This window comes from Megalops cyprinoides, chromosome 2 (assembly GCF_013368585.1).
Source record: "Megalops cyprinoides isolate fMegCyp1 chromosome 2, fMegCyp1.pri, whole genome shotgun sequence".
Lineage (NCBI taxonomy): Eukaryota > Metazoa > Chordata > Actinopteri > Elopiformes > Megalopidae > Megalops > Megalops cyprinoides.
This window is the reverse complement of record NC_050584.1, coordinates 50,834,514-50,851,498: the sequence shown is the minus strand read 5'-3', so window position 1 is coordinate 50,851,498 and position 16,985 is coordinate 50,834,514. Positions and strand designations below refer to the sequence as shown.

The 16,985-nt window shown below is 46.2% G+C and overlaps 2 protein-coding genes across 5 annotated transcripts in view; one reads left to right on the top strand and one right to left on the bottom strand.

Moving 5' to 3' along the window:
- Nucleotides 1-11,617, top strand: part of dnm3a (dynamin 3a) — a 35,726-nt gene extending 24,109 nt beyond the window's left edge. For 2 of the 3 annotated variants that reach the window (XM_036522582.1, XM_036522585.1), the window contains 6 exons: nt 2,169-2,278; nt 5,337-5,448; nt 5,998-6,162; nt 6,253-6,491; nt 6,713-6,907; nt 9,051-10,643. In XM_036522582.1, the coding sequence (XP_036378475.1) occupies nt 2,169-2,278; nt 5,337-5,448; nt 5,998-6,162; nt 6,253-6,491; nt 6,713-6,907; nt 9,051-9,120 (891 nt within the window). In that variant the 3' untranslated portion in view covers nt 9,121-10,643. Of the gene's footprint in view, nt 1-2,168; nt 2,279-5,336; nt 5,449-5,997; nt 6,163-6,252; nt 6,492-6,712; nt 6,908-9,050; nt 10,644-11,118 lie in introns of those variants that run through there. The other variant, XM_036522583.1, reaches the window with a different exon arrangement.
- A 1,713-nt stretch (nt 11,618-13,330) lies between these two features.
- pigc (phosphatidylinositol glycan anchor biosynthesis, class C) lies at nt 13,331-15,252 on the bottom strand. Of its 2 annotated transcripts, none has more exons than XM_036522524.1 (2): nt 14,821-15,252; nt 13,331-14,607 (listed from the first exon to the last, which is right to left on the bottom strand). In XM_036522524.1, exons 1-2 carry the CDS (start codon nt 14,821-14,823, stop codon nt 13,723-13,725), a joined length of 888 nt encoding a protein of 295 aa, XP_036378417.1. In that variant the 5' UTR covers nt 14,824-15,252; the 3' UTR covers nt 13,331-13,722. The 2 variants fall into 2 exon arrangements, with proteins under 2 accessions (XP_036378417.1, XP_036378419.1); XM_036522526.1 differs by having other exon boundaries at nt 15,164-15,252.
- Between the last annotated feature and the right edge of the window lie 1,733 nt (nt 15,253-16,985).

Sequence of the window (16,985 nt, the reverse complement as noted above, 5' to 3'; positions counted from 1 at the left end):
TCTTTTCGCTCTCCGTCTTAGGGCTGCGGCCGTGCAGAATATCCAGCCTTGACGTGGCACATTCGCTCAGACGACTGGGGAATCTGGCAGTGCATTTAGGGAAGGGATATTAAAAAAAAAGTGCGAGAGAGGGAGAGAGGGAGGGACCAAGTGGCCATATATGGGTTGACGCGACCCTTGGGAAAACGACTTGGAGTGATCTGCAGTTTCTCTCTCTCTCTCTTTCTCTTTCCTTCTCTATCCCTTTCTTCCCATCCATTCCTCTCTGTCAGAACATACCTCTTTCATGGGTCCTCTGCTCTGGTTTTCGCTTCTTCTTTCCCCCATCTTCCCTCTTCTCTGGCTTTTTTCCCCCTTTCCACTTCTCCCTCTCCCACTCTCCCTCTTCCTCTCCCTCGCTCTCTGGGCACTAAAGCGGTACCAGATGTTGCAGACTTAACGCCAGGCAGTCATTTCATCTTTTTTTTCTCTCTCAAAACTCAGGCAGGAAGTGGGCCCCTCTGGAATGGAAAGAAAAAAAAGGAAAATGTTGAAGAAAGAAACAGAGAGAGAGGGGCACGCAGAGTTTGCAGAATGATTGGACAGTGTTGTGTCCAGTTGTAGTGGAGGCTGAAACTCTCAATCTTAACGGACACTCATCTTACCAAGACATTGCATTACACTCTCACAGCTGGACACCGACTCTCACATGCGTGGACACAATGGCTTTCCCATTGCACTCTCTCCCTCTCTCTCTCTCTCTTTTTCTTTGTATTTCTCACCTCCATCCCCATTCCACTTCCAGCACTGTCTCTGTGTCTCTGTCTGACCCTACACTCCTCTCCTTTCTCTGCACTTACCAATGGAGAGTCTTTCTCCGATGATTTGTGCTGTAACTGAAGCCGTTTCCTGAGACTGGGACTGAAGCCCCTCTGGAAGGGAGAATAGGGGGGAGCTGGGTGGAGGAGAGGGGGGTGGTTTTTTTTGGAGAAATGTTGTGTTTCAGAGCTTCAGCCTGAGTAATGACTTCCACATGTGGGCCCTTCCTCCCTCTCTCCCTCTCTCCCTCTTCCCTTTTTCCCGCTTCACTCCCTCTGTGTCCCTGCTTGCTCTCTCGCATTCTCCCCCTGGCCTCCGTGGTGCGCCCCATTCCTGCAGGTGGGGGTTGACTCCATGTATTGGTTATGTCTGTGATGGTACATGGAAGGAGCCATTTTGCTAAAGGGCTTGGTCACGTTGCCTTTGCTATAGCAGTGCATTCACGGCTTGCGCTGTCCAACACTGGTATGGGTCTGTTGCTACTGGGCTTTATGAAGTCAAGCAATGAGTGCCTAAAATTAGGATGTCCTGATTGGTTGAATCTGTAGATCATTCCTGTCACTTTATTTATTATCTCGTTTTGTGGTATTGTAATTGATTCTGCCATGAAACGCCACTGCGTGGAATGTTTACATTTCAAACTGACATGCCTCAGCAAACAACGCAAACAATCCAGACCACTCGTCCACACTCATCCTGCTGTCTTTGCTGCTTGTTATAATCGTCCCCCGCATCAGTATTTGTTCCTCTCTGCAGTGATATGTCCTTTCCTCTGCCCCACGTATCGACTCTGTGTGTCCCTCTCCCCTCCACGTCGCCCCCCTCTCTCTCCTACTCGCTGTGCTCCGCACTCTGTGTTTCTCCTTCTTCTGGCCCCCTCAGCCCCTGTCTCTGTCTGTCGCCCTCCCTCAGACACAGTGCAGCTGTCAGTGACACCCAGGTTTTCCCACGTTCTAACCCTTCCAGGATGACATAACACCCAGTATAGCAGCCCAGCTTTGCCAGGATAACACACTGACATTGAGGAGAGAGATACAGTGACTAATGCGCTACACTATCCACCTTGTTTTGTGTGCTGGGTTGTTCAGCTGCAGCTATAGTGGCATTGTTTCAGATTGTGTTGTTCAGCTGCTGATTAACGGGCGATCACTAATTTTTGAGGAAACAGAATAAATAAAGCAGCTATTAGATAATGGCTCAAACATATGTGTAAAAACTAGTGTTCCTGCTGGTAGTGCATTTCTTGTATGATGTTATTCGCAGTTAACACTGATGTCTTCGTTGTGCTCGTTGACAATCCACAGCTGTTATGTCATCAGCAGTCTTCCGTCTTCATTCACCAAGCTTATCTCTCCTATTGTCTTCCTTAGGAGAAAGAGAAGAAATATATGCTACCGCTGGACAACCTCAAAGTTCGTGATGTGGAGAAGAGCTTCATGTCCAGCAAGCACATATTTGCCATCTTCAACACTGAGCAGAGGTCAGAGGTTATATGGCTTTTGAGGGTGTGGAAATGTGGATGGTGTGGCTGGAATAGATTGTGAAGTTTGCTGGATGCTGGATCACTGGATGTATAACTCAGGGAAAGGAGATTTGAGGCGAGGTGGGGGGGGGGGGGGGGGGGTTATGTGGTTGGGATATCCTGCATTTAAATACTTATGTTACCTTCTGATACTGTTAACAGTGTTGGCTTATCTAAATGGAACTACTGTACCTGAGTTTAAACACATTTTTGGAGAGAATGTCCAAGTACCCAAAAACTTCAAGGTTCAAGGGCAGTATGCGTCTGTTCAGAAAATTTGATACCTAGAAAGCATTGATTTTCGCTGATACCTAGTTGTTTATTTTGTTATAAGATTCAGGAAGAAATATTGATAGGAATTCCAGTGCAGCCTTCCCAAGGTAACCTTTTGGCTGTTTTTCACTACTCAGCTTTATCAGAGGATGTCCCTGCACTAAATTAATTCATTAATGTCCAGCTTAACAGCTGCTCTGTTGACAAGGGTAGAGAAGATTTTGAAGAAGTGGAGAATATGCCCAATGAGGTTCAAAAGATAGGTTAGGTTGGGGGTTTTAAACAAAATAGATCTGTGAATGGTGTTCCTACAATTTTTTTTTTTTAGGCAGTGGAACAGCATGCATGGACAGGTAAGGTGTGGGCTCTGTATAGTTTTTGGATCTATAATGGAATAAAATTTCCCTGCACCCATGCATAATGGAGGTGTAGTTTGGTTCATATTTATATTTTTGAATAAACATTGTCCCATTACATCATTCATTTAAGTAGACACCACTCACGTTTGTACGTATTCTACATTTATACAGCTGGACATATTTACTGAAGCAATTCAGCTTAAGCTACTTGCTCAAGGGTGAAACAGCAGTGGCCCAGCCAGGATTTGAACCTGCAATCTTTTTGTAACTGGAGCATTGAAGTAAAGTATCTTGCTCCAGGATGTCTTGCTCAACAGCAGTGCCCCACCTGGAAATCAATCCCACTCCCTCCAGGAACAGGTTCAGTGTTCTAACCGTTACCTCATGTGCTTCTAACAACTCACGGCACAGAAATAATCAGTTCTGTGTAAAGCTTTATGACAGTTAGTATAATTCAAGAACAAATACAGCTAACTGTATCCACGCGTCAACATTGTGACTTTCTCACTATGTTAAATACAGAGTCAAAGAACTGTTAGTTTTCGTTGGAGTTGTCTGTTGTGAAGCAATGTACTGATTCCTTCCAGTTTCCTTCAGTTTTTCCTACCGTGCGAAACTGCCTGCTCATCTGTCCATGCAAAATAGAACTTTCTTGGTGTATTGGCACTTTCCGGTTTCCAGGTCTCAAATTATGATGCTGTACGTTTGAGCTAGGTGGGGGAACCTGAACAGAATATTGTATGTTACAGACGTCCGAGGGGAATCAAAGAGACAAAGAGGGACTCAGATGTGAAGCCCGCTGAGGCAAAAGGGTGCAATGCTGCTGGCTCCTCATGATGTCCTGGCACAGGGAGAGGGGAGGGGGCAGGCGGCTGGGTGTGAGGGAGTCTTGGTGATTGTAATTTGGCTTGCAAGGAACATGTGGAGTTTGTTTATAATTCTGTCTTGAGCTTCTCTAAAGAGCGGACCGCAAAATACCGACGGCAGGCTAATTAAGCAGCTAATCAAATCCAGACCCGTCCGGACTGAGAAATGAGGCTTCTCTTGTTAGGAAAGAATTTCTGCACTCGCCACAAAGAGAGAGAGAGAGAGAGGGAGAGAGGGAGAGAGAGAGGGAGAGAGAGTGGTGGGAGGGAGGAGCAGAGGAGAGTAAGAGATCAGCCAGGAATGTGTCAGAGCGTGTCCTACGGCGCCCCCTGTTCCTTTGCCTGTCTCTGTGTGCAGCCTTGTGAGTGCTGGTGTGCTAGCCAGTCCTGATTCCAGCATGCTGTCCCTGTCTGACAGTAATCAAAAACCTCAGGAAACTCCCAAAATCAAAAACAGCCAGGGATTTGCAGAAAAATTCCACAAAACAAAAAAATCCTGGCTCTCACAGAAAGAGAACGAGAGGGAGAGCGAGAAAGAGGAAAGAAAAGGGATGTGAATTACTGGTTTCAGGCCAGTCGTTGTGAAATTGTGAGTGTATTCGTAAGTACAGTTTGCGTGTACAAGTATCTGTCTCACCAAGCTACTGTGATCAGTTACATACTTGACAGGCAATGCTGGAGACAGACAGTGAACCCAGAGGTACTCTAGTTTCATCATAACTGACTGTGGCTCCAGCTATGAAGCAGCATTATGATTACATTGACACAAGACCACTGATTCCCCAATTGCCTGACATTAACAGGTCAGCCACAGACTTATATCCAGCTGAGCCAAAACAGACTATGCTGTTTGGGTCCACTAATCCTACATTCACAAGCAACAACAGTGAAATGGCACAAACCAGCAAAACCAGCGTACCTCTTCCATTTGAGGGCATGGCGCTCATAAATTCACCTTCAGCTGTACCCATAGAAAATGAATGTGGAAGCAATTACGCAGTGTCAAATACATAGACTGTATAAGAGTTCCAGCCATCTGAAAGTCAGTTACTTCAGAGAATTGGAGGGGGTGTAGGGGCTGCTTTGGCTGGTCTCCACATCACTGGCCTGGCTCAGGACAGGGGGGATTGGGTTTCTTATCGTTGCCAGGCATCTTGAGGAAGATTCTCTACTGCAGCCCCAGACTGGAGCATATTTGTCCCTCCCAAACAAAAAAAGCAACAACAAAAGAGGAAAAAAGGAGACAAAAGAGGGGAAGAACAACAGAGTAATTACAGAGAATGCGTAACAGATGGGGCTTGTGGGTCTCCAGATTCCTGAATCTCTGGGAGTTGCAGCGGCGTCACAGCAGTGGTGTCTGCAGCTACAGGCAGAATGGAGAGAGAGGGTGGGACGTGGCCTTGTGGTTAGGACTAAATGACCTAGTGGGTGTGTTCATATCACATCTTCAAGTGTTCCTGTGCGGTTGTGCGCGGCAGCGAACCAGAGACGTCTGACTTTTGACTGGTGTTGTTTCAGGAACGTGTACAAGGACTACCGGTACCTAGAGCTGGCCTGTGACACCCAGGAGGAAGTGGACAGCTGGAAGGCATCTCTGTTGCGTGCTGGGGTGTACCCTGAAAAAGCCTCAGTGAGTACCTCTAACTCCTCCCACAACCCACTATGGCGCCCTGTTCTTCCATTGATTCATGAATCAGGACCAGGGTCAGCATTCCTGTGCTGTTGTGTCACTGTGTGGAGGATCAGTGAGGGAGGGGCACTGCGCTCTGTTTTTAATCATCATCAGCCCCCCCCACCCCCACCCCCCCGCTCCTTCAGCCCACCCTCTCTCTCTTTCTCTGTCTTCACAAAAGAGAAGCTAGAAAACGTGTCTCTCCATAGTGTGCAGTTGGCAGCCGCGCAGTGATGTCAAAACTCCATCAAAGCTCCTTTTGAAGTGTCTCAACACTCACGACACAACAGACCGCACACTCAAAAGAACTATCTCCCGCTGTCAGCCCTGATCCGAGCCCACTCTCTCTCTCATGCTCTTTCTCTTCTCTGCTTTCTCCCTTTTTTTTCACTGTCACTTTCTCACTCCCCTGCCATTACTCCTCACATTCCTCTCTTGGATTCCTGCCCTCTCATTTTTCCATCTCCCTGATCCCCTCCCGTACGCTTGCTCCATGTTCTCCCCCAGGTGGATGGCGAGAATACTGGACCCTCGGACAACTTCTCCATGGACCCGCAGCTGGAGCGGCAGGTGGAGACCATTCGCAACCTGGTGGATTCCTACATGGCCATCGTCAACAAGTGCATCCGGGACCTCATGCCAAAGACCATCATGCATCTCATGATCAACAATGTAAGCTCTCTTCTTTCTCTCTCTTGGGAAGTAAGCACACTCCCTGTGCCTTGTGTACAGACTGTGAACTCTTCTCTCTCCTCCCCCCAGGTGAAGGAGTTCATCAATGCGGAGCTGCTGGCACAGCTGTACTCCACAGGAGATCAGAATGCGTTGATGGACGAGTCGCAGGAGCAGGCCCAGCGGAGGGACGAGGTCCTGCGCACCTACCACGCCCTGAAGGAAGCCCTGTCCATCATCGGAGACATCGCCACGTCCACCATCTCCACCCCACTGCCGCCCCCTGTCGACAACTCCTGGCTGCAGGCCGGGCCTGGGAGCTCCCGCAGGTAATGCGGAGTCTGGGTTCCCTCTCTGATTTTTGAGCCAACAAAATCACAGCCAGACATTTCTGCCCAAGCAGAAATCTATAAAAGCGTGTCCATTTTGAGCTCTGTTTGTGGTTTTTACTCAGTTTAATCCACCCGCAGGCCAGCTTTTGTGTCTGTTTCAGTAGTAGAAACCTGAATTGTTAGTGACCAGGCTGGGCTCTGGCTCTTTTGTCCCCTAGGTCACCTCCACCGAGTCCCACGGCTCCACGGAGGATGTCCGGGGGCCCCCGAGCCCCTGCGCGTGGCCCCGCCCCTACAGCTCCCCCTGTGCCATCCCGCCCAGGCCCCCTCGGACCCTTCAACAACAGTGCTGACGCCTTCCCGCCCCCACAGGTGCCCAGTCGACCCAACCGTGCCCCTCCCAGCATTCCCAGGTAAGCCAGGCTGTAGCCAATCACCAGCACTTCTCCACCTTGCATGTGCACCAAGACCTGAGATTTAAAGCTGCAGCAATCAAGGACCAGGAGATTTGTGTAAAATTAATATGCTTGACATATAAATAGAAAATAATTTGAAAAGTGTGACAACCATTATACTCAAACTGCATTACAGTTTACACATACAGTTTACACACCATAATATGGAAACTGGCCCACTGAAACTTAAACTCACACTCCATCCAAGGTAGTGATACAGACACCATGAAGCCACTCGGCTCTCGTACACTAGCATGTGTGTAACTTAAAATAGACCTTGGGTTGTTCTATATATGGACTAGATATTCAGCTCCCTGTGCTTCACACTGAAAGCTGTGTTTCTGCCATTGTTGAGACAAACATGTTCTGATTTGCTGGCTTGTTATGAATATCCTGTGTAGGCCTTCCACCTTCCTTTTCCTGCTTTGTTTCTAACTAATTGGTGTTCCTTCTCTGTAAATTGTTTGTGTAAATATGTGTGGTGTTTCTTGGCCAAAACTCTGTTTGAAAAGAGATGTTAAATCTCAATGAGACAATCTCCTGGTAAGATGAAGGAAAAATAAAATGAAATATAGAAGGGCATAGTCCATCTGTAGCCAGCATGGCCAAGGAGACAGCGCCGCAACCTCCTATTACCAACTGTAGCTTCCTAGATTAGGAATTAAGGGGTTGAATATCTGGTCATTGTCGTCAATGTGCAGAATATCTGTGATATCTTATTAAAACCCAGGAATATTGTTTGGCTGGCTCTTCTAAACATTCTATCTTAACAGGGATTTTTTCTTGTTTTGTGAATTGTATGGTCAGTGTTTCCTATTCAAATACATTTGGAGTACAATTTTTAGGAGAACCAGTGAATGATAATTGTTACATTAATTTAGAGAGATCATCTCTAGGTACCATTTATATGTATCTTCTCATTTAATCTGAGTGAAATTAAAACATAAACGAGCCATACAGCTATGACTATCTATACACAGCTAAGACCACCTATATTCTGTGCCTCGGTTTTCAAAGGAATATGTCGTGTTTTAATGTTTACCAGCTTATATTTTGTTTCAAGTATTCAGAATATTTTACACATGGCTTCCTCGCTCATACTGTAACATTTACACCGGACCTTGTACTTGTCCTTTCTAAATTACTGCCAAATGTCAAAATGTAAATTCTTATGTTGCAGATGAAGTTGATCACATGGGCACTGTCAATGTGTGAGCAGTGTGACTGAACACGCAGGCACGCACACACACTCACACACACCCCGGGTAGCAGCCTCAGCAAAGGCAGTGGTTACTTGAGCTGGGTGGGGTCCACCAGCTCATGTGTTTTTCATACTCTGCTCCTCTGCATCCAGACTTCCCAGGCTTTCTCCTCCAACCCTGCTTTCTCTTAAAGGCAACACATTCTCTGCAATGCAGGTTTTTTTTGTGTAGTGTTGATCTGATTTTGGGAAGCGGAATTCTGTTGTGTGTGTTTAATAACGGACTGCTTACAGCAGAATGTTCATGACTGATGTACACTGAGCACATTTACTGCCATCCTGTGTATGAAAAGACTGGTTCTAACACACGGGGCTAACTTTGTTTCACTCCTGGTTTTTCTCACTAACAGCTTCTAACTCTCCTTCTGCTTCTTTCTTTTCTGTCCCTCCCCTCCCTCTTTCTCCTTGCACAATCCTGTTTTAACACCCTCCTTCCTTTTCCCCATCATATCCCTCTTTTCCTCCTTACCCTCCTCTTTTCCTTCATTCCATCCTTCCACTGCCCCCCTCTCCCGCTTTTGGCCTGTCTTTCATTTTCTTTCTGCCTCATTTCCTCTGCGTTCCAAAACTTCTCCTTTGGACCTCACCCTTTTTCCTGCCCAACTTCTCCCTCTTTTACAATGCTCCCCTCACTCTCCTCTCTCCGGGTCCTGCACTGTACCCATTTCTGTCCCCCTCTTCTCTGCTTCATCCATCTTTTTTCTCCCTTTAATCGTTCCCTCTCTCAACTGTCCCTCCATGCCTGCCCCCACTCCGCCCTACCCTACCTTGCCCCGCCCTGCCACACCCTGCTGCCTCTCCCCTGCTCCTCTTTCCCTGTCTCTCTTTTTCTGTCTGCAGCCGGCGGCCTCCTCCTTCTCCCACAAGACCCACCATGATTCGCCCAGGCGACCCCTCCCTCCTGGACTGAGCACTCTGCTGGGCCAAACCAGGCTCCCCCACAACTAAAGCCCTGCATGCCCCCCTCCCTGTCCACCCCCAGTGTAGCCACTGTCCCTCTGTGGCCCAGTATATAGTAACCCTGTGCAGTGCTTGTGGTGTATCGCTGTGTCTCTGTGCTGTGCTTTCCTGTGGTACAGGTTTGCAGGGTAGATCCAGTTCTTTATACTGGATTGTGGCCCATCCATCTCTCCTATCACCCCAACCACTGGCAATCCTCAGTAATACACATATAAATAGTCTGTTGCCCCTGCACTCCCACCCCTGCCATGGGCCAGGCTTAGACCCAGTGGTACCAGCCCACCAATTCCAAACCACAGTAAGACAGACGCTCCCAGTATTGCATGCCTGGGAAACTGCCATGATCTTTGTACAGTAAACGAATTCCAGTATATTCAGAATATTATCATATTGTATGCTTCAGGGCTAAGGATTACGTGTCAATTTCTATTAGCGATAAAAGGATGCGTGTACGAGTATGTGAGTGTTTGTATTCGTGTGTTTTGGGCATTGTTTCCTCTTGTCACTGTCCTTGTTTTTATGGTCAATATAGGTTGTTATAGCCCAAATGTAACCATAAGAGGAATTTCCTCACTGTGTGTGTGTGTGTGAGTGTGGTAAAAGCAGAAATATTCGTACAGGGTTGGAAATGCTTACAGAGGGAGTTCTGTGTATCTGCAACTGTCCTTTATTGCAATATGCTTAAAACGAAGAGGGACGGAGGTGTCTAGCCAGGCAGCATCACTGACCCCCCTGCTGTAACTGTAACCCCAATCTTATGCTGTCGTCTCATGAGAGACCCTCACTCCAAAAAACCTCAGTACAGAAAGCGTGCCATAGAGCTGTGAGATTGACTCTGTACTCTGTGCTGAGTCTCTGTTAACCTGCAAGAGCTCAGAGATAGCTTAGGAAGATTCCCTGTGTTACTGTCTGTGCGGTGTATTAATGGCCTTGCCAAGGTCTCCCTCAGTAGTTTCTCTCTCTCTCTCCTCATCGGTTTAGCTCATCACTCCCACACCCCTTTTTCCTCCCTCCCGTCCCCTCATCATTCAGAATAACTCTCCCCAGAGCCCCCTGTGACATCCCTCCTCCCTGTCCCCGCCCCCTCTCTGTGTCCAGCCTGCTTCTGTGTCTGAGCTCCAGGTCATTCCATTGTCTGCAGGCAAAGGGACCCTGTCTGTCAGTTTGACTGTCCGTACCGTCTCTGTCAATCTGTCTGTCTCCTGAGTCAATTGCATTTGACCGTTACTAAGGAGGATGTAACCCTCTTGTCTGTAGCGTCTCACGGTAGTCCTCAACTCCTCTATTGCTCTCAGTCTTTCTCGCTTTCTGTCTCTTTCTTGCTCTCAAATAAAGCTCTGGTATTTCCAGTCTCCTAAGTCTGGCGTGCTTCTTCTGGGGTCTTTGCTGTCTCTCTGAAAACCACAACTCAACACACTGCCTCTTAGGAAAAGTAAAAGCCACTCTCTCCTATTTCACACCACAAAAACACAGTTTCCCCACCAGCGCTTTGCAAAAAGCCTCTTTAGACCCCTCAGGGCTGTCTCTTTACATACAAGGAATACACAGATATTTCTCAACTTGTTTTCCTTTTTGAAAAAGGATCATTTTAGGTTCATTGTAAAAATGGATCTGCTGTTGTCATAACTTTTGCACTAAAATGCTTATTAAAATTTACCAAGCTTCCCTTTTCAGATCTTTATTGCAGCAGGAGTGTAATCTGGACTGATGCGTGTTTTTATTTTAAGGGTTATGGATTGTCTGAAAACTAATAGGATACATGGTGTACAACTATGCACTCCAGTGTGGTTGGACCTGCAGAAGATAATCAGTACTAATGCGTCCCAGTGTGGCTGTACAGCTTGTAAGAGCCCTGTTGGTGCTCAGTACAGAGGTATATTACTGGGAATTCTCTGTGGTGAGTGATTCTGTGTTATTAATGGCTTCTTGTATCTGTGTTCTTGTCCAGGAGACACGCGCCAGCTGTTCCCATGAGGCCACCGCACTGAACTCCTCCCCTCTGCACAAGCCCCACCACTTACCCTGTCTTGAATAGAAAATTGCTGTAGTACACTGACAACCACTCAACAGGATTCAAGTGCTGGTGCCGTTTTTGCCTTTTGATTGAACTATAAGCCAAAATTCTACCCCCGCCCCATCTACCGATTTACTTATGCAGCTATGTGCCTGATGCATGTCCATGGAACCACCAGTCCAGCCTCAACTAGTCAGGGCATGCCCCACCCCTTTCCACTTCTTTCATTGGGCAATCTTGTGCAGTTATCCATTGCTGTTTTACATGTCAATGAGGCTGCTGGACTGAGTTTAGCTCCTTATTTTCTTGTACATATATCAATATCTGTGTATGTACAAATGTAGCTGTGTCTAAGCGTCTGTCCGTGTGTCAGTATGTCTGTCTGGGATCCGTGTAAATACACCCCTCAGGTAATGTGGTGCTCCAGGCCAAAATAAACAGGGTTTCAAGTTCATTACTTTCTTCCACTCTATGCATTTGACTTGGCATAACTCTCAATTCTACACTTACTGTCTCATGTTTGCATTATGGTATGTTACTGGTCTGTGTATTGTTTTGTTACATTTATTATCAGAAGGTGTGCAGTTTGCCATAAGCAAGATTAGTAGCATACTACCTAGATAGATTGTATCTAGTTATAGTAAACACATGGAGGAAGAATGGGAGAGAAGAGGAATGTGGAGACCTATGAGCAACACTCTTTATCAAGGAATATTTTCTTTATTCAGCTGAACTGAAAGAAGCTCTATTGACACTGCAAATAAACACAGGTTATACAATTGCATGGTAACATATTGGAGTGAACTACTGACTTATTTGATCGCCAGAGGGAAAAAAAATCTGGTAATCAGAAAAGCATTCAAATAAAATTAAAAGGCTAGTTTAAAAGACAGAAAAAAATAATTGAAAAAATAAATTGTTAGTGAAAACAATAATTACTTCACTCCTTTTGGGGGTTCCCATAGAGTTTGCTGAAGAAGTCAGGGGAGGTGAAAGCAAATGTACCATCAAATGTTTTCTGAACATTCACTTCAGTTGCCTGGAAGAAAAATATTGGCTGAAGGATATGTGGGCTTAACAAAAATAAGAACATATTTAAGTTTTAAAAATCTTTATTTTACATAATGGTCATATGTACAGAGGGTTCCAAATAAACAAAAAACATTTTATTCAAAAATCACCCTTTTTAACCTTATATAAGCAATTTTAATGTATCAAATTGTTCAAATTGACCATTTTTGACACAAACCATGTTCACGATAGGATTCATCAAGAAGAGTCCCTCCTGGTCCTGCTAAGGAGTATTTTTGATGACACTCCTGGCTCAATCATACAGTAAAGGAAACTCAATTACAGACAGTCCCAACATCTTTGCTTCATCCTGGTACAGTAACTTCAGTTAAACTACACAGCATCTGTCAAATAAAAATCCTGCTTTTCTGGTGGCCATTATCCCATTGATTAACTCAGCTGGGGTAATAATTTCTGTCGCATATCTGTGAGGGCGCTTGGTAAGTATGAGGAGGAAATGGTCCATCTGGGGAAAGCTGACACCTCCCACTCTGCCTCAGTCAAAAGACAGACTAGGGAGCTAAAGATTTTCCACAATGAAACTGTACAGTCAGTCACTAATTGGCACCATGCCAGAGGAAGCCAGTCGGGCTTGGTCTGACATCTGGTGGAGAGAACTGAACACCACATAAGAGTATACCACACAAGTGTCTGAAATCTCCAAAACACAGAAAACATAAGCGTATCCATCAATTTCTCAGATGCCAGGTAAAACAACATTCTGCAACAAGGATAAAGAGACAACTTACTGCCCTTTCACTTTCATATTCTTCATACATAATGAGCAACAAATATTCAACAAACTGAAAAGGCTGCCATACTTTTTTTCAATCACTGAGATCAGTATTAGTAATTGGGAGATCGTCTACTATGTCTTCTTGTGTATTCCAAAGCAATGGGATACATGTGTCCGTTTATCTTGAGCATTTTTAACATTAACGTAAGTTCAGCTTTACTTTAAAAATACATTACCCTCAGCAAAATAGTTACTTTAAAAATGCATCTAAAACACACTGCAAATACATGAATTACATATACAGACTAAAAAATGTAGAAACATCCAATGGCACTTCATTTAGTTAAGCAAAACACTGTCTTATCTTTTACCCTTGAAAAACACACTTTGTATTCGTAGTGTTCCAAAAGTGTCTGATTTACTATTTACTCGGTTTTCAGGAGTTCAGTTGTTTTTAAGGTTCTGTGGACTCGAACTGAATGTGTTTATTTCCACAGAGGCTCCTGAATATTTCTGAATATAAACATCAATTGCCCACAGTGTTAAGACTTACTGAGGCCATATTAATGTGAACAGGGGGAGAGTGCTCTTTGAACCTCACAGGGCTTGTCAAGTCTCAGTGCCTAACAGGTAAAACATCAGGGATGTCCCCATCTCAGTGCCTCATTGTCCACGAGGCTCAAGTGAAACGTCAGGGATGTCCCCACAGCAGGGACCACCGTTTCTGCGTCTCACTGCAGGAAGCGGGACAGGTCCTCGTGGATCTCGGCCTCATCCCAGGGCCCGTGGATATTGTCCTTGTGTCGCTGCAAGCGCACCAGAAGCAAAGGGCACAGCAGTGTGAGGGTCAGCAGTGCCACGGCCAACAGCAGGGCTCCTCCTGGGGAGAGGCTGGCCAAGCCAGCCACGCTCCCCAGTGACACCAGGGCCGCTGCCCATTGGAAGCCCCACGGAGCCCTGTCCCGCAACCGGTGCAGCAGGCAGGGCCAAAGTGCAAACACCAGCAGGGCACAAGTCAGCATCGCAAAGGTGTGGAGCGCCCCTGGCAGCCGCGAGGCCAGGCATACTGAAGCGAACAGGGCCGCATTGAGGGACAGGCTACCCGGGGGGCTGGGCTGGGCATAGGGGAAGGACACCAGGTGCGCCAGGAGCATCATGGCAGACATTGCGTACACCGTGTCCGTGCTCACCGACTCTGTCAGCGTCTTCAGGACGGGAGAGAAGCCAAATGTGAAAGCGAGGAAGATGGCAGCACTTTGAAGGTCTGCTAACCGCGTGCGCCCGCCAGCTCTTGATGCGCCCAGAGCCTCGTAGAGTCCGTAACCCAGCAGCGCACATAGCAGGCCAGCCATCAGGAGCGTGGAGGGGGGAAGCTGGCCTTCTTCCATGTACCACCACAGCGTGAGGAACGCGGCAACACAGGACAGCTGCTGGGCCACCAGTCCTGCTTCGCGCACCACGCCCCAGTAGCGGTAATGCCGCACGCGTACATTGCGCCGGAGCTCCTCAAGGAAGCGACGGTCCACGTAGTTGTCTGGGAATGGCTGACGCTCATACAACACCTTCCTCCAGGGAACCGCGGAGGGAGCGCCGGGACCACTGTCGGCTCCCATCACCTGTCAAACACAAAGTTCACTCTCGCTTGACGTACCACACACCTTTGACATAAGATGTTCAACCTGCTCCTCCACTCTCTGAGACAAACAGACCAAGTGGCAATAACTGCAAATCGCACGATCCCAGCCCACAAACACCTTAGCTCAAAGGAACGTTCGAAAACCCAATGCGCATCTTAAAACTGACATGAGCTGAAAATGGAAAACCTTTACCATCAGTAAGACGCAGACTTTCTGACAGACACCTGTCTGTGTTGTTCAGTAGTTGTCGCATCCTATATTTTCAAGCCAGATAAGCCGCTAAAGACTACTTTCGACTCCGCGCTGACACGTTAGTTAGCGATTGTGAATGCTAGTTATTCAAAGAAAACTTCACAAAACAACAAAACTAGCGTGAACGGTGATTGCTTGCCAGCCAGTGGGCTAACAGGCAATTCCGGTTTCTGCTAACAAACCAAAACTAGCTATACTACCTAGCGACATTCGTCGACTGATCGCTTACAATAACCGACAACGCAAGTCAGATAACACTGATGAACTGTATAAAACTGCTTACATTAACCGGACTGACACATCCATTGACCGGCTAAGATAGCAACTGGATTACAGAGATAACCGGGTTAGCTGCATCTTCTCTCGAATCTCTTCAAGTCAGCTTCCGGAAGTGATTATTGCTACAGAAAAGAGAATTCCGCTACGATTAACCAGTTGAATAATATAAGCGCGCCATCTAGCGGACAGTTTAATGATGGATTCACGTTCGTTACTTCCAGTGAAAAACGCAACGACCCCACTCATGGCACTTCCGACCAACTACACTGCTCATCACTACAGCACACTGCTGCCACTGTTCAGCAGAATATGGAACCGAAAGCTAAGAAGAAGTCCCCTGAAACTTGTATGCAAGAACAACAGTATTGCCTTAAATGAGCATGTTAGCAATCACTATGCTTTTTAATAAAAAGTCTTAATATTAGTGACTGTACTTGCATCAGTAATCTGTTCTCCTGTTTGGAATCTTTGGTGTGCTTTTGTGGATTGCAAAAATGGCATCCTCATCTAAATGTGTTTTGTGTTGGAATTTCCATCCATTCCTCTTTTAATTACATTAATTGCAGAATTTAAATTCAGCTCTGTATTGGACTGTCACGCTTTAAAACATTGTATTCATGGCACAGCCAAGCCATGATACATAAACCATCACCCCATGAAAGATCTGTGCCCTGTTCAGTCCAGAACAAATCTTTCAACTCACACAATGAACAACAGTTCCCAGACACCAACAGGGTAGTCAGTGTCTGTCAGAGGGAGCCATCTCTTTTTCTTTTTCTTGCTTTCTCTGTATGTGATGAGTACAGTATGACATGACTCTGCAGTATTAGGGCCTGACAGGGACTAAACGTGTGTCTACTGACAAAACAGATAAGTGTTCAGGTTCACCTGCAGGGACCAAGCACCCAGAAAGCAGCTCTAGGGAAGGGGAGGGCCAGTCAGTAAGGCCAGCTGCACGTGACCATCGAGTACAGTACAGTAGTCTGAGTGGCTAAGTTCAGTCTCTGGCTCTCCTGGGAAAAGGCTGTCTCTCTGTTTCTCAGGCCAAGGCTCGTCTCTGGATCGGTGTCAGGGCATCGGGCCAGGGTGTCAGTCTATGCAGCACAGGGAGCGAGACACAAAGGTCAGCACAGACAGGTCAGAGCTCACAACGCGGGACACACTATTTTCAGCTCAGTGAGCAGGTATCAACTGGCAATTAGGACACTGATGAAGGCAGCTCTAATGTATGCAGCAGTGTTGCAGAAATTTCAAGACTTCCATTGACAAATGTAGAAATTTTATGACAATCAATCATGTGCTCACTCACTTTGAGAATACAGTACTTCCCAAATGATGACAAAGCCTAATGTTAATGTCCAGGCAGTAACAGATAAAAGACCACCCCCAAGCACACTTCTCCATCACATTCCAAAACACAATGAAAAACAGTAGGAAACATGTCAGAAAAGCAGCATTTTTCATTATACACAATTACAGCTGTATAACAACATGTGATACAGAATCTCTCCACTCCCTTTAATCCATCCACATTTCTTGCATAACTTAACACTTTTAAATGGTCATCTGAGCAGTGGACTACCAGGCTTCTGCTGGTCTGAGTGTATTTTAAGGGAATGACCCCTTAGTGCAAGTGTAGAACTAAAGGTCACTCAGTTCAGGATTGCCAAATTGCCCCAAACAAACTATAAACACACTTAAATACAAATTATGTAACATTTTAATGTGTAAAAAGTGACTTCATTCAGCTGTGTGAATAATTTAAAATTTTTATTTATATTGCTTCAGTAATATTAAACCCCTGTTTCACAAGAGGAGGGCAGAAC